Source organism: Glycine soja, chromosome 7 (genome assembly GCF_004193775.1).
Source record: "Glycine soja cultivar W05 chromosome 7, ASM419377v2, whole genome shotgun sequence".
NCBI lineage: Eukaryota > Viridiplantae > Streptophyta > Magnoliopsida > Fabales > Fabaceae > Glycine > Glycine soja.
The window spans coordinates 13,565,988-13,590,108 of NC_041008.1; the positions used below are offsets into that span (position 1 = coordinate 13,565,988).

Sequence of the window (24,121 nt, forward strand, 5' to 3'; positions counted from 1 at the left end):
TTTTTGTCATCACCTTTGTCATCATCTTTTATCATTATTGTTATCATCAAAACACCTTTGAATCACCTTTGATTCACCATGAAGCTTTGCTTCTACACTTGTTAGGGGAAATTTTTAAACTTAATTCACCCTCTCTTAAGTTATTGAGACCACTTGTTTAACATGATTGTCGAGATGATGGTGGTTTAGGAAAAAATTGCTTACAAATGATGTGTCAATCACGTGATCAGACGAACTTAGCGAAGTTTGGAGCACAATAAGTGCCATTGTGGGAAAGCAAAAGTTAGAGGAATTATGTGAGTTGAAAAAAAAGAGTCTTTGTATAATTCGAATAAAATATAAGGAGTGACACTATAATTTGCTCTCGATAAAAAAATACTAAAATATGTTTTTCATTCCTGTAAAATACTAAAAGTTTATTTTTAGTCCTTGTAATTTTTTTTTGTTTTTCATTACCACAAAATTAAAATGTGTGACTTTTTTACCTAGAGTTAGGTTTGGACAAATTTACACCTATGTGACATTTTTTTAAAATTAAATTTTAAAATGCAATTTCTAGGACTAAAAAATGCCACAAAATGCAGATTTTTTTTTTCAAAAAAAAAATAAGAATACAATTACAGAAAAAATTAAACAAAAATGCTAGAATAAACCATAACCACGACACCTTAAACAACCATCATCACCACACCTTGAACCAAAACAACCACCACCTCCAACCCCTAAACACCTCGAACCACCATCACCACTATACCTCGAATCAAACACAACCACCACCTCCAACCCCAAAATCAGACACCTGAATCCCAAAGATGAGAGACACTTTGAACCATCGTACATGTAAGAGAAAGAAGAGCACCTTCAAAGTGAGAGATTGGAACATGAAGCATTGGTTGATTTTCCACCGAATGCTGGTGGGAGCGCGAAGTGGCCGCAATGGAGCTCCAACGTGATCATTGTCAAAGTCGTCATTGGTGTTTTGGAGAGAGGGAAAAGAGCACGAGATAGAGTTTGCAAATCCTTGATGGGTTGAAGATGATCTTCCATAATCAGACCTTCGACGATCTTCAAAGTTTCTAGATCCCTCCATTAGCACACCGAAACCACACACAATTGTTGGAAAACGATGGCAAACACGAAAGGAGGGAGGTGGAGAAGATGAACAAAATGGAACACACGTTTTAGGGTTCAACAATAATGACGTGGAAAAAAATACACACGTGTAAAGAAATAAAATGAATTGATAATGTGATTTATAGGTTTGGACTTTACCAAGCCTTATTTCAAGCCCAAGGATCACATTATGAAATTGCCAAGAAGAAAAACATACTTCGGATATTTTACAGCAAAATATACTTTAACATTAAAAAGAAAAAGTTAGACTTCTAACGTGGGTATAACGGTGAAACCCTCGTGAATTCTTTTTGTGGGCTTATCCAAGTAACCTAGCCCTTACCTTACCCTAATTTTCTTTCTTCAAATCTCGCGCGCTCCTCACTTCGAGTGTTCGACTTTCCTCCTCCGACCACCTCGCCGGGAATTCCCGCGGCGGCGCTCCTTGTCTCCGCAGCTTCTCTCTCTACTGAAGCCCTAGAGAGAGAAAATCATAAACCCTAATTCCCCTGTCAAGCTCGTAGCACAGTCACAGCCATGTATGGCGGTGGTGAGTATCAAAACCAATTCTCCTTCTATTTCTTCTGCTTCTGAGATGTGAGCTCAATTTTCTCCCTTTGGTTGAATCCACAGATGAAGTATCAGCTATAGTAATTGACTTGGGTTCACACACTTGTAAAGCTGGTTATGCCGGTGAAGATGCTCCCAAGGCTGTGTTTCCCTCTGTAAGTGTTTTCTCTACTCTTTTTACCTTTCTAAAGTTTTGGATTTGTTGTTGTGTTTATTGTTTTTCTGATATTGTTTTACTATTTATGGGGCTATAGAGTAAGAAATGTTGTTATGCTCTCAGTTAATGGTAAAGAAGACACTGGCATTTTGCTGTGGTGATAGGCTAGTACTGCTTGATAGTGTAATTAGGTGCTTGTATAAATTTTAGTTGATTAGAATAATATCTGGAGAAAATGTATGGGTAGTTTGATTGTTGATAATGAATTGGTGGTTGTTTTGGCATATGCGAACTTAGGTTGTTGGAGCAATTGATCAAATGGATGTTGATGAAGCAGATAATGGTGAAAAGAACCCTGGCTCTGCTCCGGAATCAAATAATAATAATGTTAGAAATGCTGATTCTGACAAGGCCAAGGGAAAGAGGAAATTGTATGTAGGATCCCAGTCCTTGGGGTACCGCAGAGACCATATGGAGGTAACTCTTTTGTAAGGGTTTTCGTGATTGGACTTGGAGTAGTAATTTACAGATTTTTTTGAAAATAATGAATAGGTGTTTCTATTTTCTTCTTCTGTGCTGTCAGGTGCTGTCTCCATTTAAGGATGGAGTTGTTGCTGACTGGGATATTGTTGACAGCATATGGGATCATGCCTTCAGGTCAATATTGAATTCCTAATCTGTCTGTTATATGTATTGTAGGATTGTTGTTTTCCTTTTACCGTTTGTTTATTTTATGTCATATGGTTGGCATTTGATAAAGTTCACGTGGTTCCTTTTTTGATTAAAATCCCTTGATGATTGATGATTCTTCTCGAAAGCAATGGTCCAAAGAATAGTTGACCTGTTACCTGTATCTAAAACTCAGATACATGAGAAATTCTGGTATTAATGGTGGCTAATTAATGCTTGATGTTAATGAACACACTTTTCCAAACATCCATGGTCCATACCATAAACATATCTTTACTTTTACTTTGGCTTTTCAAGGCCTCTCTCAACCCTGCTCTTTCAAGTAAGGATTCGAGCCGTTGCTTGAACACATGGATTGTTAGCAAGTGTCCAGTAGCAACATTTTGGAGGTGAAAATTGGGGATCACATCATACCAACGTTGCAGTGTTGCACATTTTAGGTATTTTGGATCTGTCTTACAAAATAATGTGGGAGATTGAGAGGTATGAATGCATATGGATTTTTTTTTTTCTCAGCAAAAATAGATATATATTAAAGTGAAATAGTACCAGAGGTACTAGAGATACAACTATTGAAGTGAGTATGTAGCTGGTTGCGGTGAATACACAGGCCCAAGCTATTACCCCTGTAGCTATTACATGATTATAAACCACCCCTCCCCTGAATGCATATGGATTAAACTGAGTGAACCAAACACATAGATACACATTCGACTGTATCTATAAAAAAAAAGATACACATTTGAGCTTATAAGAAAATTCTACTAAATAGCTATAAGATCAATGATGCTTTGTATGGTAGTGAATGCTGGATAACAAAGTGCAAAAGAGAATTAATAGGTATATCAGAGATGATAATGTCAAGGTGGACGAGTGGATATGCAAAGAAAGGAAAGATAAGATCAAGAATATAGGAAAGAGTTGGAGTAGCACCACTAAGGAGAAGATAACAAAAACTCACTTAGAGTGGTTTGTCATGTGAGAAGATCAACAACGGCTCCAGCAAGAAAACTGGATCAAATTGAAGATAGTGCAATGAAAGGGTAGAGGAGCCAATAAAAATACCTTACACTAAATGGATTTGTTGAAATTTTTTTTGATATATCTCTCTATTTTTTATCCATGTAACTAATCCTACCTAGTGGAATAAGTGTATGTTTGGATGGAATTATTTTGAAGATCATAATCTGATTGATAGAAAAAAAGCTGTTTGTGTTACTAAGCCTGTATGTTGAATAACTATCTTAGTGAATTGTCACTAACCAACTAAGTATCTTAGTGAACTAAGTCACTAAGACTTAACTACCCGAGACTGCAGTTGAATAACTGCAGCTCTCTTACAATACTCCAATAAGCCTGTATGTTAGTGGTGGTGGTTCTTTTCCTATTCTGGTTTTGACCATTTTTCAATTTTTAATTTTTTTTAACTCATATACCTTGAGAATTATTTTATTTGTCACTGGGCACACATTATTTTTTTTTGGTAGGGAATGCCTATTGATTATTGGGCATGCTTTCTTGTTTTTTTTTTTTTTTTTGGTAGGGAGTGCCTATTGATTGATCCTAAAGAGCATCCTATGCTCCTTGCAGAGCCCTCTTCTAACTCTCAACAACAGAGAGAAAGGTATTCTTGTTATAATTTGTAGTCTATAACTAATAGAGTTCAGTTTAAAGCATCAGTATGCATGATTTGCTTTTTTTATTTTTTATTTTATTTTTGCAGGACAGTGGAGCATATGTTTGAGAAGTACAAAGCACCTGCATTATTTTTGGCAAAAAATGCTGTTAGTCCTTCACTGACCTATACCTCTAAAAATAATATATGTTATGGAGTGAGAATAAAACTATTGAAAGTTTATTCCTTGTGCTGAGATACAGGTTCTGACTTCTTTTGCATCAGGGCGTGCTACGTCTGTAGTTGTTGATGGGTAAGAGATCATGAGGTTACTGAATGGTAGTTTTGTTCTTATTCTACGGTAGTATCAATATAACAATGATATTTTTTCTTCATTTCTTTATTGGTGTATATCTATTGCTTACCTCGTAAGATATTATATATGGAAGACCTAAGTTGTATTGTCTTCTTCCTCTTCAACCCCTGCCCCCTTACACTGTCCTCAAAGTAGTAGTCATATACTCATAAAAAGCCTTGTAGATGGCATTAGACTTTGCTTTAGTAAAAGGATAAGGAAGTTTTAAGCATGAGATTGAGAATTCAATTGAGAAAATTGAAAAGGGTAGGGAGAAATAGTACAACTTTTAAAGTTCAATATTTGTTCTATATTTATTACTACTAATATGTCCCGATAATATGCCAGAAGCATTGCTGATGTTTTCTTCATTATTCCATTGTTTTCAGTGGTGGAGGCTCAACTACAGTTGCACCGGTACATGATGGTTATGTTCTTCAAAAGGTATTCCTTATTAACGTATCAAATAAAATTCACTTGTTGTTCATGTAATGAAATTGATCCATATTTTGATTGAAATTTCAATATAGTTTTGTTATCCAATTTAATATATTTGGTTTTACTGCAGTTGATAGGACCATGCATTGATCTGATTTCTTGTATGCACCTCTCTGATGATAGATAAACTTGAAATGGTGTGATGATTTGATTAACTATGGGAAATATATACATTAATTATTAAAAATTTAATTGTATGAAAGGACATCTTGAAAAATAACTTGGTGTTAAAGTCTTCCGTTTATGTAATTGCTATTTTGTCTTTGTAATAAATAGATTTTTGGTTATGCAATTGTATATAGGCCATCATCTATATATTTTTATTCATTCATTAAATTGTGTTTTACTAAAATACATCTAATAATTCAAAATTGTATGAGTGGCTATGTATATTTTAGGCACTACTGCTTGGCTAGGTATTTACAAACTAATATTTCATCATGTATGCTCTGCATTTTCATAATGTCTGCCATTCCATTTTCTATATATGTGCATGCCGCATACATGCACACACATGTCAAATTAATAATTTAAGATCTCATTGTACTCAGCATTTATATTAGAGATTTGACTAATAGTATGGGTCTTTCTGTCTGCTCATATCTTCTACTATGTTTACAACACAAGGCTGTGGCAACCTCTCCAATTGGAGGAGAATTTCTTACAGACTGCTTGATGAAAAGTTTGGAAAGCAAGGGTATTATGGTGGGTGACAAACATTAGCTATTTTATTTTTCAATAATCATCTGAAGCAAAGGTGCTGTGATTTTATGTGCCTGAGATTTCCCCCCTTTTACTTGTCACAGATAAAACCTCGGTATTCCTTCAGGAGAAAGGAAATACGCCCTGGAGAGTTTCAGGTATAATTTGTTTTCATTTTAATGATCTGTGACTAGTATTTTTATTTCCATTTTCTTGCAATCATTAAAGTGTGAGGAATCATACTTGTTTTTTTTTTCCTGTTGTTTTCTTTAAAATTTGAACTTGGGCTGGTTGAGGTTCCATCCCATGTGTATATGTACTGTCTGTGCCTCCAGAACTTCTTCATTTGTCTCATCTCTTTTAATTGAGTGTCCTTCTTGAATTGTTTTCAGTTATGGATCAAATTCGATAAAATTTGCATGTGCCATTATACTGCTGCTAGTGACATGAGCTGAACAATTTAGCTCGTGTTTATTCTACTAGAATGACATAAGTTGTAAAAGAGTTCTAACAGATCATAGAAGTGAGATATTTTGAGAGAAAAGTTTAGAATGAAGAAGTGAAAAATGAGTATTAGCCTCTGAACTGAGTTACAACTCAGTATTTATAGATCTGAGTGATTAGTTATGACCAACTAATTCACCAACTAACTTACTAACACTCATAACAGAAAACTAACTCCTAACTAACTGGCTTAATTGAGAGTGTAGTTGAACACTGCAACTCTTTGTACAATACTCTAATACCCCCCTTCAAGGTGGATGAGACTTTGAAGGAGTCTCAAGCACATTGAGTTTGGTCCTTAGAAATAAAAATCTGGTTGGAGAGAGGGGCTTGGTGAGAGCATCTGCCCACTGATCAAGAGCCAGAATATGATGAACAACCAGCTGCTTGGACAAGACTTTTTCTCTAACAAAGAAGATGTCAATGTCCATGTGCTTGGTCCGAGCATGAAGAACAGGATTATTGGCTATAGCAACTGCTCTCTGATTATGACAGAAGATAATGGGAGTGATGAAAGGAACTTGTGGCTCAGTTAAAAGGGTCTGAATCCAAGATAATTCAGCAGTAGTTTGAGCCAAACTTTGATATTCTGCCTCTGTACTGGACCTTGCAACAACTTGCTTCTTTTGGGACCACCAAGAAATGAGATTAGGACCAAAGTAGATGGCTGAACCAGACGTGGATCTTCTGTCTTCACTATCAGAAGCCCAATCAGCATCACAGAGAGCACGAAGAGGATAAGGTTTCCCCAGAGCAGCAGGTCTAAGGTGTAATCCATGCAACATTGTACCTTTCAAGTATCTTAGGATTCTTTTTACTGCAGTCCAAGGAGGGTCTAAAGGATTGGCCATAAACTGACAAACTCTTTTAACTGAGTAGCTGATCTCAGGTCTAGTAATAGTTGAGTACTGTAGGGCACCCTCTACAGATCTATATAGAGTAGGATCAGAAAAGAGGTCTGAACCTGTTTTAGTAAGTTTGCAGCTGGAAGCAATAGGGGAGGAAATAGGTTGAGCTTCTGACATAGAAGTTTTCTGCAACAAATCTCTGATGTATTTCCTTTGAGTGAGAAGTAATGATCTGTCACGAAGAGTCTTAACCTCAATCCCCAAAAAATAGTCTAGCAGACCAAGTTGTTTGAGAGAAAACTTTGAATTAAGTTGTGAAGTCAGATGGTGAACCAAGTTAGTGGGACTGCCAGTTATTATAATATCATCCACATAAACCAAAAGATACAGTGTGAGAGTGTTAGGGTATTGAATATCCCTAACAGCAGAGAAAACAAGAGAAACAGAAAATAGAAGAATATACAGAAAATACTGGGGGCAAACTGAATTTATTCAAGAAGGAAACCTTCTTCCAAGGAAAACCCTTTACAATTTCTAATTCTTCTCTACCCCTTCCTCTAATGAGAATACTCTTATTTATAATATCCTAATCCAACTAATTGATAAAGATAGAATAATAAAGATTAGATGATAGAATAATAAAGATAAAGATAGAATAATAAAGATAGATGGCCCTAAAGATTAAACTAATAACTAATTCGATCCTATCTCCCGTGTAGGGGCTTTCTTCCTTCTAGAATAGACCCTCCAGATAACTGGTCTATCTTGAGATCTAACAATACTCCCCTCCAAAGAATGAACCTTGTCCTCAAGGTTAAATTCAGGAAATAGATTCTGAATCACATCCACATTCTCCCACACAGATTTACTTAAAACTGAAGTAGCTAACCCTTTGCTGAAATATGCAACTGGACGTTTCCCTTGTGTTAACACAGCTCCGATCCCTGTTCCGCAAGCATCACATTCAATGGAAAAAGGTTCCTTAAAGTTTGGTAAAGTCAAAACTGGAGAGTGGGTTAATGCGTCCTTAAGTGCATTAAAGGACTCAGTTGCCGCTGCACTCCAATTAAAAGCTCCTTTCTTCAACAAATCACTGAGTGGTTTAGCAATCTTCCCATAATCTTTCACAAATTTCCTGTAGTAACCAGTTAAGCCCAAAAATCCCCTCAAAGCTTTAATGGATTTTGGTATAGGCCAATGAAGGACTGCATCTACTTTTTTTGGATCCATAGAGACTCCCTCTCTCGAAATCAGATGCCCTAAATAATCGATGGTGGTCCTGCCCAAACTGCATTTCTTGCTGTTTGCAAAGAAATTATGATGAAAGAGAGTGTGTAGGACCTCACTCAAGTGCTGTAGATGGCTCTCCCAATCGCTGCTATATACTAAGATGTCATCAAAGAAGACCAACACAAATTTCCGTAGAAAGGGCTGCAACACAGAATTCATAGCTCGTTGGAGAGTGGTAGGGGCGTTGGTGAGGCCAAAAGGCATCACAAGGGACTCATAATGACCTTGATGAGTCCGAAAGGCTGTTTTGGGAACGTCTTCTTCACTCATTCGAATTTGGTGATAGCCCGACTTCAAATTGATTTTGGAAAAGTATGCAGCCCCAAATAGTTCGTCCAGTAATTCTTCGATCACAGGAATGGGAAACTTGTCCGGAATTGTCGCTTTATTCAGTGCTCTATAGTCAATACAAAACCGCCAACTGCCATCTTTCTTTTTTGCTAAAATTACCGGGCTAGAATACGGGCTATTGCTGGGCCGGATTATGCCTTCCTGTAACATTTCTGCAACCTGTTTCTCGATCTCATTCTTCTGTAAGTGTGGATATCGATAAGGACAGACATTTATAGGACCCGTCCCATCTTGGAGGACAATCTTGTGATCTACAAGTCTGTTTGGAGGTAAGCCTATGGGTTTGGAAAAAATCGCTTGAAAACGCTCTGTCACATGTTGTAATTGGGTCAACTGAAGATGGTCAAGTTTTTGCTCCTCACCTTGAGTTGCTCCCTCTTGATCTCGGAGCAGGTCTGAATAGAAAAGTATCATGGCAGCAGCCTCAACATCTGAAGCCCTCCCAAAGACCTTCGCTGAAAATCCCTTCTTCTGCATGCTATAGTCTCCCGTGATTTGGGTGGGTGACCCTTGATAGCGAAAAGACATGGTAAGAGTCTTCCAATTGTGTTGTACCTCACCTAATGAAGCCAACCAGGTCATCCCGAGGATGACATCCACACCACCAAGATCAAACAAGAAAAAGTCTCTAGTGTAAACATAACCCTGCATCTTTAGGATCAGATTCTGACAATATCCCTGAGATTCCTGTCGGTGTCCATTTCCCAGCTGAACCCCAAAACTTCTAGTAGGTTGAATCGGCCAGTTCATCCTTGAGATTAGGTCCCTTGCTACAAAGTTGTGACTAGCGCCGCTATCAATCAGAATGGTAACCCCAACACCAGCCATTTCTCCCCATAGTTTCATGGTTTTTGGAGGCGTAATGTTCCTCTGGACCAGTTGAGATAATTCCATCCATTGGCAGTGGTATTGATCCCCCACTACATCATTGGTCTCCTCTGGTTCCTGTTTGTCATTCTCTTCTATGTTGTCGCCTTCGTCCTCCCCAAGGATAGTGATCCGCAGACTCCCTTCTGGACACTTATGTCCAAAACCAAAGGCTAAACCACATCTAAAACAGCGGCCCTCCTCTTTTCGTTTTAAAAATTCAGCGTATGGCAATTGTCTAGCTCCCTTGTTTCTTGAAAAGGTGCCAACACTGCCGAAATGCGGGTTATTTGATCCACACGAAGAAACCCCTTTTGGAGCTGTCATGATGTTCCGTGCTCCAGTAGTAGCTGGGCGTGCCTGGGATACGCTATAATTGCCTGCTGTATTGGCTGCTGAACTCGCTGGGTTGCTAATCACGACGCTTCCCTTATGTTGAAAACGCGGAGGAAAAAAAACCCTTTGAGAAGGAGGCTGACCACGAGCAAGGCGGAGTTCTTCATCCACATCTCTTGCAATTTCCATGGCACGCAAGACCTCTGTCGGCCGGAAAGATCGCACCCTACATCGAATCTCCGGCTGGAGACCGCCCAAGAAGTATCCCAGCATCTGTTCTTCTGATGGATCAGGGATTTGAGCCACCAAAATTTCGAATTCTCTCAAATAAACGTCCACGGACTCCTCCTGTTTGAGAGTTTTTAAACGCTCGAAAACATTGCCCTTACTACCTTCACCAAAACGCTGAAGCATGAGTGGGGTTAAAGATTGCCAAGAAAGAGATGGATTGCGTTTTCGAATGAAACGATACCAGTGTACCGCCTCCCCTTCCATGCTAATGAATGCCAATCGAATCTTCTCTTCTTCTTTCACTTGATGTACTTCGAAAAAAATTTCAGCTCTAGCTATCCAAGACAGAGGATCTGTTCCATCGAAGACCGGTAGTTCCACCTTCTTGGTCCAAAAGCGTGGTTCAAAAACCACCTCAGATTCGGTATTGCTCTCCGACTTGGTATCGGAGGGGTCTTTCTGTAGTCGTTCCAGCTGCTGCAGTACGTGATTCATGATGCCTTCTACCCTCTGGATGCCGCCTCTGAGATCAGCTATGTCTTCTCCATGGGTCATCAAGGTGCGGTCTAAGGTGTCTATACGTGAATCCATCTGGAATGGTAGAGGAAAGAGCAGGTCGGACCAATTGTTAGGGTATTGAATATCCCTAACAGCAGAGAAAACAAGAGAAACAGAAAATAGAAGAATATACGGAAAATACTGGGGGCAAACTAAATTTATTCAAGAAGGAAACCTTCTTCCAAGGGAAAACCCTTTACAATTTCTTATTCTTCTCTACCCCTTCCTCTAATGAGAATACTCTTATTTATAATATCCTAATCCAACTAATTGATAAAGATAGAATAATAAAGATAAAGATAGAATAATAAAGATTAGATGATAGAATAATAAAGATAAAGATAGAATAATAAAGATAGATGGCCCTAAAGATTAAACTAATAACTAATTTGATCCTATCTCCCGTGTAGGGGCTTTCTTCCTTCTAGAATAGACCCTCCAGATAACTGGTCTATCTTGAGATCTAACAGAGAGGAAGTCTTGTAAACAAATAGAGATGGATCACATTTACTAGCAACAAATCCAAACTGAATAAAAGCAGACTGCAGGCTCTCAAACCACGGTCTTGGGGCTTGCTTGAGCCCATACAAGGCTTTATTTAGTTTGCAGATCAGAGAAGGATTGGATTGTTGGAAACCAGGAGGTTGAGTCATATAGACAGTCTCATTAAGCAAGCCATTAAGAAAGCCATTGTTGACATCTATTAGAGTGTACATATGTACAACTGTTAAAACAGTTTAGTAAGAGCTGTTAGCTTTTGCTAACAGCACCTCCGTCTTAGCTATTAACAGCTGCACTCTCTAAGTTCAGAGTCCTATAAATATCTCTTTGTAACTAACTCTGTGACTAACTTTTGTGATACTCAATAATATGAGATTCTCTCTTTCTGTTACACAAAATTTCTCTCAATTTATCTTAGAACATCTAGCTGAGTCAGCATCCATTAATTTGTGATTGCTATAGTTAAAGTAAGCCTAATAGTGACAGGTTTCACAACTGGAGAAAAGGTTTCTGAAAAATCAAAACCTTGTACTTGATTATAACCTTTGGCAACCAGTCTTGCTTTAAATATGTTAATAGAGCCATCTGCATTTTCCTTGACCCTAAAAACCCATTACAACCAATAGCATTCCTGTTTGATGGAAGAGGTACTAGATCTCAAGTGTGATTCTTTATTAAAGTTTCATATTCCAATTGCATGGTTGAATGCCAATTCTCCAAAGAGTGGATTTGCAAACCTTGACCATTGTCTATGAATATCTGATTAGGACCTTCAAAAGGCTCTAGTTGCTGAATGTTTTGAGATTCACCAGTAACATAGAATGAAGCACCAGAATCTAGAATCCAATTGGTAGAATTGGATTGAGGTTGAGTGTTTGTGAATAGCACTATGATTGGACTGAGGATTGTTACTGACAGATTTGTAATTGGTATTAGTCCAAACATTAGCAGGTCTAGTATCACCAGAGTTTTGGCCAGAACTGTTACTATTTTGTGAATAACTGGTGTAGTTATTTGAAGTTTGAGTGGAAGTGGTCTGAGAATAACTTGGACTGAGAGGATCATGAAGAACAAAGGACAGGTTTGGTTGATAATACTGATCATAGCGGTAATTGCAAACAGAAGCAGTGTGACCAAATTTGAAACACACCTGACTCTGGAAGTTGGCAAAATGACCACTGCTGCGGCCGTGACCAGCACCACCACCACGGCAGTGAGAACTACCACTACCACGGCCAGATCCACCACAAAAAGCGGGAAAACTCTTCGGATTTGTCTTGTTTGGCAGAGAAAAACCATCGGAGCTGATCGCAGAAGACATATGATGTGCTTGTGAATAATTGATGAAAGGTGAATCAGACTGAAACTGTTTGCTGAATTTGTTGAGACGCGCTTTGTGAGCAAGAAGAGCTTCAACTTGCTCTATCGGAAGCGGTTCAAACTTGTTCCAGTTCAACATGGAATATTACTTCCTATTTCAGCCTCAATCCTGATCTATCTCCTCTTGTTTCAGCCTCTACACCTTCACTTTCCCCAATACCTTCCTCCAATTCCACTTCCAGTCATTCTCAATCATCCAATATAATGTCGTCTAGTGAATCTATACCCACTGCACCCTCTCCCACTCATCCTCAATCATCAAATACTATGTCTCATAATGAATCTGTGTCTGCATCAACTCCCATTCCCATCAACACTCACCCTATGCAAACTAGGTCTAAATCTGGAATACACAATCCTAGGCTGCATCCTTCATTATTTCTTACTCATTCTGAACCTAAAAGTGTAAAGCAGGCCTTGGAAAGTTCAGAGTGGTTTGCAACTATGCAGGAGGAGTATAATGCTCTAATGAGAAACAAAACTTGGGATTAGTTCCATTACCAGCTGGTAGACAAGCTATTGGATGCAAGTGGGTCTTTAGAATAAAAGAAAATGCTGACGGTTCAATCAATAGGTACAAAGCTAGACTAGTTGCTAAGGGATTTCATCAAGTTCATGGCTTTGACTTTCATGAAATATTTTATCCTGTTGTAAAACCAGTTACAATTAGAGTATTTCTAACTCTTGCTCTCTCACAAGGCTGGGACTTATTTCAGCTTGATGTCAACAATGCCTTTCTAAATGGATTACTTGAGGAGACTGTCTATATGACTCAACCTGCAGGTTTTGAAGTTGAAGAAAAATCCTTGGTTTGTAAACTTAACAAGGCTCTCTATGGATTAAAGCAAGCTCCAAGGCAGTGGCTTGACAGTAATACAGATTGGGTTTGTAGGAAGCAAGTGTGATCCCTCTTTGTTCATTTATACACATCAACAACACACTGTCTACATTCTAGTTTATGTAGATGATATCATCATCACAGGAAGTTCTAATTCTCTCATTCAACAGTTAACCTCGAGATTGAATATAGTCTTCTCTCTCAAACAGCTAGGTCACTTGGACTATTTCTTGGGACTGGAGATTAAGTATCCCCCTAACAGGTCTATTTTGATGTCTCAAAGCAAGTATGTCAGAGATCTACTTCATAAAACTCAAATGGCTGAGGCACACTCTATCTCTACTCCTATGGTTACAAACTGCAAACTGTCCAAACATGGAGCTGATCTATTTCATGATCCAACTCTCTATAGGTCAGTAGTGGGTGCCCTACAGTATGCCACCCTTACTAGACCTGAGATTAGTTATGCTGTTAATAAGGTTTGTCAGTATATGGCTAATCCATTGGATTCTCATTGGGCTGTGGTCAAAAGGATATTAAGATATCTCAAGGGTACTATATTTCATGGTTTATTCCTTCAACCTACTTTTGTTTCAAAACCTATGGCTCTCTATGCTTTCTGTGATGCTGATTGGGCATCAGATATTGATGACAGACATTCCACGTCAGGAGCAGCTATCTTTCTTGGCTCAAACTTGATATCCTGGTGGTCCAGGAAGCAAAAAGTCACGGCAAGGTCCAGCACTGAAGCTGAAAATCGAAGCTTGGCTCAAACATCTACTGAATTAACCTGGATTCGAACTCTTCTAACAGAATTACATGTTTCTTTTCAAACTCCTGTGATTTACTGTGATAATCAAAGTGCAGTGTCCATAGCTCACAATCCAGTGTTCCATAGTAGAACAAAACATATGGAAATTGGTGTCTTTTTTGTAAGAGAACAAGTTTTGGCCAAACAACTCTCAGTTGTGCATCTTCCTGCCTTAGATCAATGGGCAGCTGTCTTAACCAAGCCACTTTCCTCAATAAGATTTGAAGCACTAAGGGACAAACTCGATGTGAAGCATTTTTCTGTAGAAAAACCTTCCCCTTGAGTTTGTGGGGGGTATTAGAATGAATGTATAAAAATAACTGATTACAAACAGTTATTGCAGGACAGTTAGACAGCTAACTACTTTTCTTTCACTAACAGAATTCTGTTAATTAGTTGTTAGTTAGTTTGTGATTAGTTTCAAGGGCTAGAGGTTTATAAATACCTCCTTTGTAACTGCATTAAATGTTAACTTTTTCAGAATCAATAATATCAGTTTTTCTTTTTTTTCTGTTCTCTCTGTTCTCTAATTCTGATACAACTCAGTATTTATAGATCTGAGTGATTAGTTATGACTAACTAACTCACCAACTAACTTACTAACTGACTCATAATAGAAAACGAACTCCTAACTAACTGACTTGATTGAGAGTGCAGTTGAATACTGCAAGTCTCTGTACAATACTCTAATAAGCTGAATAATTTACGTCGTGTTTGTTCTACTTGAATTATGATATGTACTAAATGCTTGTGCAAGTTAGCAAATTAATTTTAAACTTAAGGTATCAAAGAGAGAATGGTATTAACGTGTTAGGTATATAATTCAGGATCTGAAAAAACGAAGATAGAGTGAGGTGTAGTTATCTTACTTTTTTTCAGTTACATATATAACCTTGCATCCGTTGTTACTTTATTTAACATTTAAAATAACTTTTAGAATCTTGGGGGCAAATGATAGTGAGCCAAAGTTTAGTTTCTTCATGTACCTTTCTGTATGATTTTGGTTGTAACTGCAATTCTACACATAAATGATTATTATTTCTCATTATCATTTTTTTTCTTCTGAATCCTACAGACAGTTGATCTTGAATTTCCCAATACTACTGAAAGCTACAAACTCTTTTCCCAGGTTTGTGAATGACCATGCAATATCTCAATTTGTTGCATTTCATTTATCTGATGACTGTTCTTCATGACAGAGGGTGATTGCTAGTGATATCAAGGAATGTGTGTGCCGTGCTCCAGATACTCCATATGATGGTTTGTTTACCTCCTGTTGTCACCTCCTATAATGTTTTGAATCTTACTGGTCTTGTGCTTTTGTTTGAATCTTATTGTTCAAGTCCTAGTTTTTATAGTGGCATACTTTTATTTCTGTTGTCCTCCGTTCTCTCTGTATACTTCTTAGATAACTAGATATGTGACCCGTCTTGTGATGTGATTTACTAAACTTGATCTCTGTGCTTTCACTCAGGTCATAAATGATGTTTTTCAATCATCTGGTTTAGTGATAAACTTGTACAAGTCTTCAGTTAGCTCTTTATAGCTCTAGAAGATGTTTTACCTTCTCGGTTCCAATAAAATTGCAGTTTCTCTATATTAAATTTATTTTTTTCCCCTTTATTTGACAGAGAGTGCGTATTCAAACATTCCAATGACCTCATATGAGCTTCCTGATGGCCAGTAAGTTGATGTTATTCTTGTTCATTGAAACAGGGAGGAGGATGGAATGAATAATGTTTCATCTTCAAAATATCTTCTTTCATTTCATCTGCTACTATATGCACTTCATAGCCTAATTGTAGCTTCTGGTTTTTCTGTAATTTATATTTATATATTTATTGTCTGTTGTTTTATGATGTGTTTGTTTTTATTATGCAGGACAGTTGAAATTGGAGCTGACAGATTTAAGATACCAGATGTTCTTTTCAATCCATCCCTGGTTCAGGTGTGGGACTTGCATTCAAAGATGTGATTAGTTTATCTTGTTCATTTAATATAAAAGATTTTTGATATTGCATGTTCTTAGAAATACACCAAGGCTTCTTGCAAGAGTAAAAGGAAAAAGGTGCCCTTAATGTACTAGTAGGGACTTGTAGTGCCTTGATTGAGGTGAGGTCTCAAGAGACATATGCCTCATTGAAGATTGGTGTTAATAAACAGACAAACCAAATTCTTGGTGTTCCACCCTTTTATACCGTGAAAGAAGAAAAAACAATACAAATTTTATCATTCAAGATGTTTCTGGTAAAAAATTATAAATTTTAGTGATGTTAATTATAAATATAAAAACTGTTAAAAAGCATGCAGGTTGTGATATGAAAAAAAGTATAAAGGATATAGATATATAGAATAAAAACCAAATAAAGCTATTGAAGTGTTTTCAGTGACAACATTTGTTGGCAAGTGGATGTCCTGATACAAAACACACCATGCAGCAAGTAAACAGAAAACGGCCCAGCTAGAAAATAAAAATAAAGCTGACAAGTATAATTGCAAAATGTGGCATGGAATCGAAAATTGAAAACAAATATAGGAGTAAAGCAAATAAACCAGACAGATGGAGTGCTGGTGCTTAGATGGTGTATACAATAGGAATTATTAAAAGTGCCAAATCTTCTAAAGAAAACTTATTCAGTGGTGCTTAGATGGTGTTTACAATAGGAATTATTCAGTGGTGCAAACTTAATAAATTCAATAGTATTAAATTATCACCAAAAGTGCCAAATCTTCTAAAAGAGTAGAAGAACAAATGAAAAATGAAGGCAGTTGTTTGATTTGACTGGCTTATATATTTCACCGTCATGTTGCATGACTTCAACAATTGTTGTATTTAGAAAAAGCTCCTCTAAAGAAAATTTTTCGTTTAAGTGCACAAGGATGCATTCACCTTTAGATTTTAGTGGGTAAGGCAATGATGTAATCTAAAATTAAAAGTAGATACACTCTCACTTTATAGGAGTCTTTTTTCTGAAAGCTGTCAATTTTTATGGACTGGGGTTTGTCAATTCCACTGCTCATTACTAGTCAGGTTCTTGTATGGAACCCCTTTTCAAAAGCACCATGAAGGTGTGAAAAGTGTACACACCACAAAGAGCAAAAAGCACTGGATTCTTACCCTGCCTTGTCTGTGGTGCCCTTTTAGGCTTTAACTCCACTGGGCAATCCAAGATTATAGGGATTATATAGTTGATATGTATTGCTATCAGGTTGAGTTTGGTTTAGAAAAAGGATCTTGGTTGTCAAATTGGGATTTGAATTGTATGAAAGGCATATTTTTCAAATTGTTGATCTAAATATATGGCAAGTAATAAGATTATTGATCAATACTTGAAACATCATAATTTTTTTCCCACATAATAAAAAAGTCAAATAAGTCAGTATATAACTATAATCTGCAATATAAACATTAAAGTAAATCATGATTCAAGTCATAATAAGTTAAATATAATAGGACATTGGTTGAGAAAACAATATTCCTGTTAGAACATATAGGGCATTACTTGTTTATTACAGCACATCCAACTTCTGGCTGGTCCATCTTTTTTTGTGCTTCTATTTTATTCTGTAGTTCTTTAAATTACTTGAGAGACAAAATTTCATTTGTTCTATTTCTGTGTACTAATTTTCTTATTTGTGTCAATGATAATTACAGTCAATTCCTGGCATGGAGAGCTTTGCAGAAATTGCTCCTTCAGTTCGTGGCCTGCCCCAAATGGTAATTTAATTTGATGTGAATCTGTTTTAGGCATCTGACTTGCTGTTTCTGATTGTTTTACCTTCTTGCAGGTGATTGAAAGCATTAATAAGTGTGATGTAGACATTCGAAGAGAGTTGTTTAATAGTATACTGGTAAAGTTGATTTATTTTTGCCTTCTTTCTCTTTTACTGTATACACACACAAATAGTTCTTATGTAGAGCTTAATTTAGTTTACCATGGACTTTTGTGGTGTAAAAGAAGAAAAATTTACTGGGGCATCCTTTTTTATGTAGACTCTTGGAAGTTATTTTGAGATTGGGTTGGGGGGGGGGGGGGGGGGGTGAGTGGTGCCAAAGTTGTAGTTTCATGTTGTTAGTATGTTACATATATCGGAATTTGATTTTTTTATTTATTATTATCTTGATTGGAATTGTATGAGTTGTATTTTCAGTCAAATGACATTTTTTCCCAAAACTTTAACCAACAGATATTGATGAAACCATATGTACATATTTTTTAGGTTTAGTTTGTGATCACTTGATAGTTTTTGAAGCATTTTATATCAATATATCATTACCTGGTAAGTTAAAATTGATTTCATTTATCACATGCAGCTTGCTGGTGGTACAGCTTCAATGCAACAACTAAAGGAACGCCTTGAGAAAGACTTGTTAGAGGTATAGTTTAACAAATGAACCCTTGTCTATTTTATCCACTGAATGACAATTTGGTTGTTGGTGCTGATTTCAAATACCTTTGAAGCTTTTGTTGTTTTAACGTGTTGTAATTTCAAGGGTTTTTCTTACAAGTGAATTTAGTTGGTGTCTCATCCTAAATATCAGAGTAGCTTGGTTAATTCCTGCTGTGTTGACTGCCACTAATACAGCCTTGTGACTTGTTTCTTATCTTATGTGTAGCAGTGCTAGTGTTATTGGAGAGATCTTTTGAGCTAATATATATTTATTTCTCTGGTTGCTTTTGGGATGAAATCGTGTGATCTTTTAAGTTAATTTTCTAGTGAATTACATTAACAATAACGAAACGTTATATAATTGTAAAGTACAATGGTCTGTTTGTATGATTGTGCTCAAAATGGATCATAAGCCTTTAGCCAAAGCTTCTGCAGGCTGGCACTTCTAATACAAGAAGATAATTAAGTTGAAAACATTTATCAAAATCTCTCTCCGGAATCAAATTTGAGTTTATAATATTATAAAGATCAACACACTGGATTTTTTTGAATTAAATCATCAGGTGGCATGTGATTGTCCTTGTTCTTCAAGAAGCTGGAAAGGTTAATTGTAGTTGTAAAAATTGACTACAATTTCATTTCTATTGCAGGAATCCCCTCAAGCTGCCAGAGTAAAAGTATTGGCCAGTGGGAATGCTACTGAAAGAAGGTTTAGGTGCGTTATCTATCTTATGTCGATGCACTTATTATGGTTTTGGTGTTTGATGATGCCATTTCCATTGTTGCTGTTTTACTTTTCTTTCCTGGTTATTTCCTGCAATTGACAAATCTGGTTTATTATAAGTTCACCATTTCTCTCTCTCTCTCTCTCTCTCTCTGTATATATATATATATATGTTTAGGCCTTCGAAATTGCACATATCAGCATATAACCTATTTGGATATATATTTGTGGAAACAGTTCATGTGAACACGTATTTTTCTGAATGTCAATTTTTATATGCAAATTTACTTTTAATATTTTAAAAATGGCCAACAATTCAATTTCAATAATGGTTATATAATTTTGGCCTTTTAAAGAAAAATGAGAAACTCAAGAAGCTTGTGTAATTGTTTTAAATTCTCTGTTCTATCAATTGATAACTCTTTAAAACTCTGATTTGTCTGCTTATGTCTGTTTTCTGGTGTCTCTGGTATGGTTTATTGAACTTGGAATTTCTGTAAGCTACAACTCTAGACCTTTTTCGTTCTGAAACCATTTGGGCAGAAGCAAGAGAGAATGCATCATAAATATGAAATGATAGAGATCCTGTTGATGGAAGTTTTGTAATTGCATGAACTCATGTGTGAATGATCACAGTTTTGCAATTCGTACCGGATAAAGTATAAACCATCTTAAATTGTTTGACCAGTGTCGTCTGTTTCTGCCTTTACGTAGATTTAGTTTTCTTTTAATACTAGTTTTTGGGAAACCCGCTAAGCTTCGCTCTCTCCTTTCCCAACCTCTGATTATGCTTCAATTTCTCTCCAAAATAAGGGGGAGACTCAGTAACATTTTAATTGGTGATGCACTGTACATACTGCGTCTTCTAACTCAATGAATGACTTTATATGCAGTGTTTGGATCGGGGGTAGTATATTGGCATCTCTTGGCTCCTTCCAGCAAATGTGGTTCTCCAAATCCGAGTAATTATCTACTGTTCACCAAACTTGTGATTATTAGTTCATTAATGTTAATATATATTTCACTTTGCCTATCTTGTTTCCCCCCTTTATCATAAAAGCTAAACTGCCAAATAGGGCTTTCATCAAGGATAATTTTACACTGAATCATTTTAATGCATTTCTGATAGGTATGAAGAGCATGGAGCTTCATATATCCAAAGGAAGTGTCCATGAGTTGCTGTTTATTTTACTGCCATTTATCAGGAAGTAGTACTGTGAACGCTGATTTAGTGCTTGTCTACTAATGAATTTTTATTTCCTATTTAATGGCCATTCCCATTAGATCCCCATTCTAACTACATTATTGGCCTCGAGGTGAATCACAGCCCACCTTTAACTAATCTGTATTGATGTAAACTTGTAAAGTGTGCCTAGAGTTTGTAACAATGCCCCGTTTATCAAATTAGATTTCTACTGTGTATGTCTCTCCCTTTTCTTTTCTGGGGTAAATGCGCATATTTTGTCATGACTTGAACTTACAAAATAAGCCCCTAAACCTATCTTTAAAATTTATAGATATTTCGGAAGTGTTCCTCCCCAATTTGATTCATTCTAAATTAATGAACGTGTTCAAAATCAAATCAAATGATTTTCAGCTAGATAATTTGTGCAAGATTCAAGCAACGGCGAACCTTTTACACTACGGAGATGGTACTTTTTTAGCTAGAATTTGTAATCTTTCTTGCTCATATAGCCAAGTAACGTTTAGCTAGAATTTGTAATTTTTCTTGCTCATGTAACCTTTTACATTGGAATACCAACATTGAGACTTCTTATGACCTAGCTTACGACGATAGTAACAAGTGATCTTGGAAGGGCGAGATTTAGATAATTAGATTGTTTTTTGAGATTCATCGCAATTTGTATTGGGTTTCATTCACAAGTTTCACTTCTCCCACAATTATCTACTTGCTTGGATAAGCATGCCTTGTTCCTTCCTCCTGACTTCTTCATTCAACAAATTGTCAACAATACCATGGTAAGCTTTCCTTTAGGGGACAAGTTATGAAGTGTAGTTAGCAGTGTGTCCCAACTTTGGTAGGGAACTATGTGGTTAAAGGACTTGTAATTCATCATCAATCCCCATCCCAGTCTTTGTTAATTGATTCATTAGCCCTTTGAAAATTTTTATGTGCTTGATCATGCTTTGACCATCATTATATATATTCCACTTTTATCTATTGTCTCACAAGGTTTTTTTTAGCACATTAGGGCTATTTTTTTTTATAATTTTTTGCACAGCCAACAAGGTTTGATTTTATTAATAGAAGGATTATGTTTGTCACGAGAAATGCAAACACAATCAGAACCTTACAAAGAAGCTTCATCATAAGGCTAGCAAACACAACACTGGTCTACGCTGCACATACACGCCCACTACCTACTAAAAAGTATACCGCACAAGCATAACCATTTGGCAAACAATCCAAGATGGAGAAACCACATACAACAACCAGCTCAATGGATCAAGTCTTCACACATACAAGGATGAATCAAAGCCCCTTATATTTGCCTTACACCATGACCACACAGTATACTTAGGCAGAATTCATTAATTCCCGAAGCTCACAGCTCTTGTCATTAAACTTAATATCGTTTCGGAGCTTCCATATTGCCTAGACAATTGATGCCCATCTCCACCAAGCCAGCATAGCATTTTTCCCTTTAACCTCCCCTTTGTGTTGCCAAAAGTGACTAATACAATCTATAGGAAGAACTCTTGTGTCGCCAAGCCATGAGTAGCATAATGTCCAAACAATATGAGCAAACCTGCATTCAAAAAGAGGTGTTTTGATGTTTCCTCCACCGATTTACAAAAAAACATACTCGAGACAATGTTCCTTCTCTTTAAGTTATCCATCATTGGAAGTCGGTCATGCACCAACTTTCACACAAGTCCCTTAACCTTAGAGTCAATAGTTGGAAGAATTCAGCCACTACCAAGACCCCATCCGCAAGTAACATATCCTAGACCTCATGAACAACGAAATTGGCTTCTCTGCTGTCCTTTTCCCAGCTGTCCCTGTGTTGTTCATGTAGTTGTGTTAATATTTAATTTTGTGATTCAATTTTAAAACTATGTGGTTTTCAAGGGGCAACACAAGGACAGTTGGAAAAGGGACAACAGAGAAGCCAGATCCATGGACAACAACATATTTCTTCTTCGCATTTAACTTCCACATCCACCTATCTCTCATCATTTTTTGGTTGAACCCCCTATATCTTTCACATTTGTTGCAAAGCTATTTTTTTCCATTAGAACCAAGGCGTCTTCCATGTTAACTGCCACCTCCATTCTTGCCCTTCCCACACACTCATCTGTGCAATCTTCATATTTTTTGTTTGGAGTTCAAAAAGTACAATTAAATTTAGTACACAAGCTCTTTTCCCCAATCCATTTGGCTCTCCAAAAGTCAACCTCACTACCATCTATCAAGACATTATTTTGAAACCACCCTAGACCGTTCTCAAACACCTCACAACAATTCAAAGTATCCCTCCACCATTGAGATCTTTTGTTAGCAAAGGATCCCTCGACAACACTTTCCAAGCTCACCAAACCATATTTTGCCACTAAAACATCTCTCCAAAGTTTTTTTTTTATATTTTTTTATCGCTTAACAACCTCTAAACCCATTTTCCTAAGAGGGCCTTATTAAAAAAACTTAAAATTTTTTATTCCCAACCCACCACTCTTAATAGGAGGGTGGACTACCTCCCACTTAACCCAAGGTATCTTTTTCTCCTCACGAAAAATTCATTTGAATCCTATTAAGGATACAAAACACTTTTTTGAGAATCTTAAAGAAGGATAGAAAGTATAGGGACTCTAACACCCTTGTTGTCAACTTCTCAATGACTCTGTTAAAAATGAGACTTTTCTTGTTACTTTGGTATTAAAATATGGTTTTGTCATGTTTTCTGATATAAGTTAGTATTAGTCAACATGTAGTAGGTGAAATTGAATGAAAGAACTTAATGGGTAAGCTAAGTCAATATGGGGGTGTGTTGTGTTGCTTGTAACTTTGTATTTTCACTAACTACAAGTCACTTATGTATGCTGGAAAAACCAGAACGAAAATACAATTCTATATTTCTCCATTTTCTTCTGGTTGTGATCTTTCTTTTATGCTTTCTTCTCCCACTTCACTCATGTTCAGTTTTTAGTTTCTTACTTTAATACTCTCATACGACAATACTTCACTCAACTTCTCGTTGATTAGAATCCTCCACCGGTTAGAACCTTCTGTAGATAGCCTTTTTAAGAACAACCAACTTTGACACTGCTCGACTTCTATTAAGATCATTGATTGTCCTCATAAACCAACATGAGACTTTTAGGCGTGCTTTGTCTTCACTCACACGCTTCTTGAAAAACTTCTCAAAAGGTCATTCATCCCATAATTGCTCCGAGCCAAACACACTTAACTGTGGAGTTCTTAACTGATGAGCTACTGAAAAGTATATGCATCTTGTTAGTATAGGTAATAGCAATTAATTCTTTTAAGTCTTCTTCAACTATACAGTCCCATACTTGCACAACCTCTAGATCCTTCTTATTCCGATGTGATTCATTCAGGGTGTTACATGCCCACCAATTTTTGCTTGGTTTGTCTTTGAATCACACCGTACTAGGAGAGAGGTTTGCTCTGATACCATTTGTAATGTCTCTGATAGTCGACTTCTCGACGGCTCTCACACTACGACACTTCACAAGGTGACATTTCACTCAACATACTTGTTGCTCAAAACCCTTCATAGGTAGCCATTTTCAAGACCTCAACAACT

General features: G+C 36.8%; 1 protein-coding gene and 1 long non-coding RNA gene across 2 annotated transcripts; both read left to right on the plus strand.

The window, feature by feature from the left end:
* The first annotated feature begins 1,377 nt into the window (after positions 1 to 1,377).
* Positions 1,378 to 20,759, plus strand: LOC114418809 (actin-related protein 4-like). The gene is made up of 20 exons (XM_028384328.1): positions 1,378 to 1,663; positions 1,747 to 1,838; positions 2,138 to 2,317; positions 2,424 to 2,497; positions 4,074 to 4,154; positions 4,254 to 4,314; positions 4,409 to 4,458; positions 4,890 to 4,944; positions 5,626 to 5,703; positions 5,805 to 5,858; positions 15,291 to 15,344; positions 15,415 to 15,475; positions 15,847 to 15,898; positions 16,097 to 16,163; positions 17,871 to 17,933; positions 18,005 to 18,067; positions 18,531 to 18,593; positions 19,258 to 19,322; positions 20,225 to 20,293; positions 20,461 to 20,759. Exons 1-20 carry the CDS (start codon positions 1,651 to 1,653, stop codon positions 20,504 to 20,506), a joined length of 1,341 nt encoding a protein of 446 aa, XP_028240129.1. The 5' UTR covers positions 1,378 to 1,650; the 3' UTR covers positions 20,507 to 20,759.
* LOC114418810 lies at positions 5,868 to 15,283 on the plus strand. Its single transcript, XR_003668107.1, has 3 exons — positions 5,868 to 7,441; positions 10,687 to 10,691; positions 11,156 to 15,283. It is a non-coding gene; the product is annotated as an uncharacterized LOC114418810 (long non-coding RNA).
* Positions 20,760 to 24,121: the final 3,362 nt, after the last annotated feature.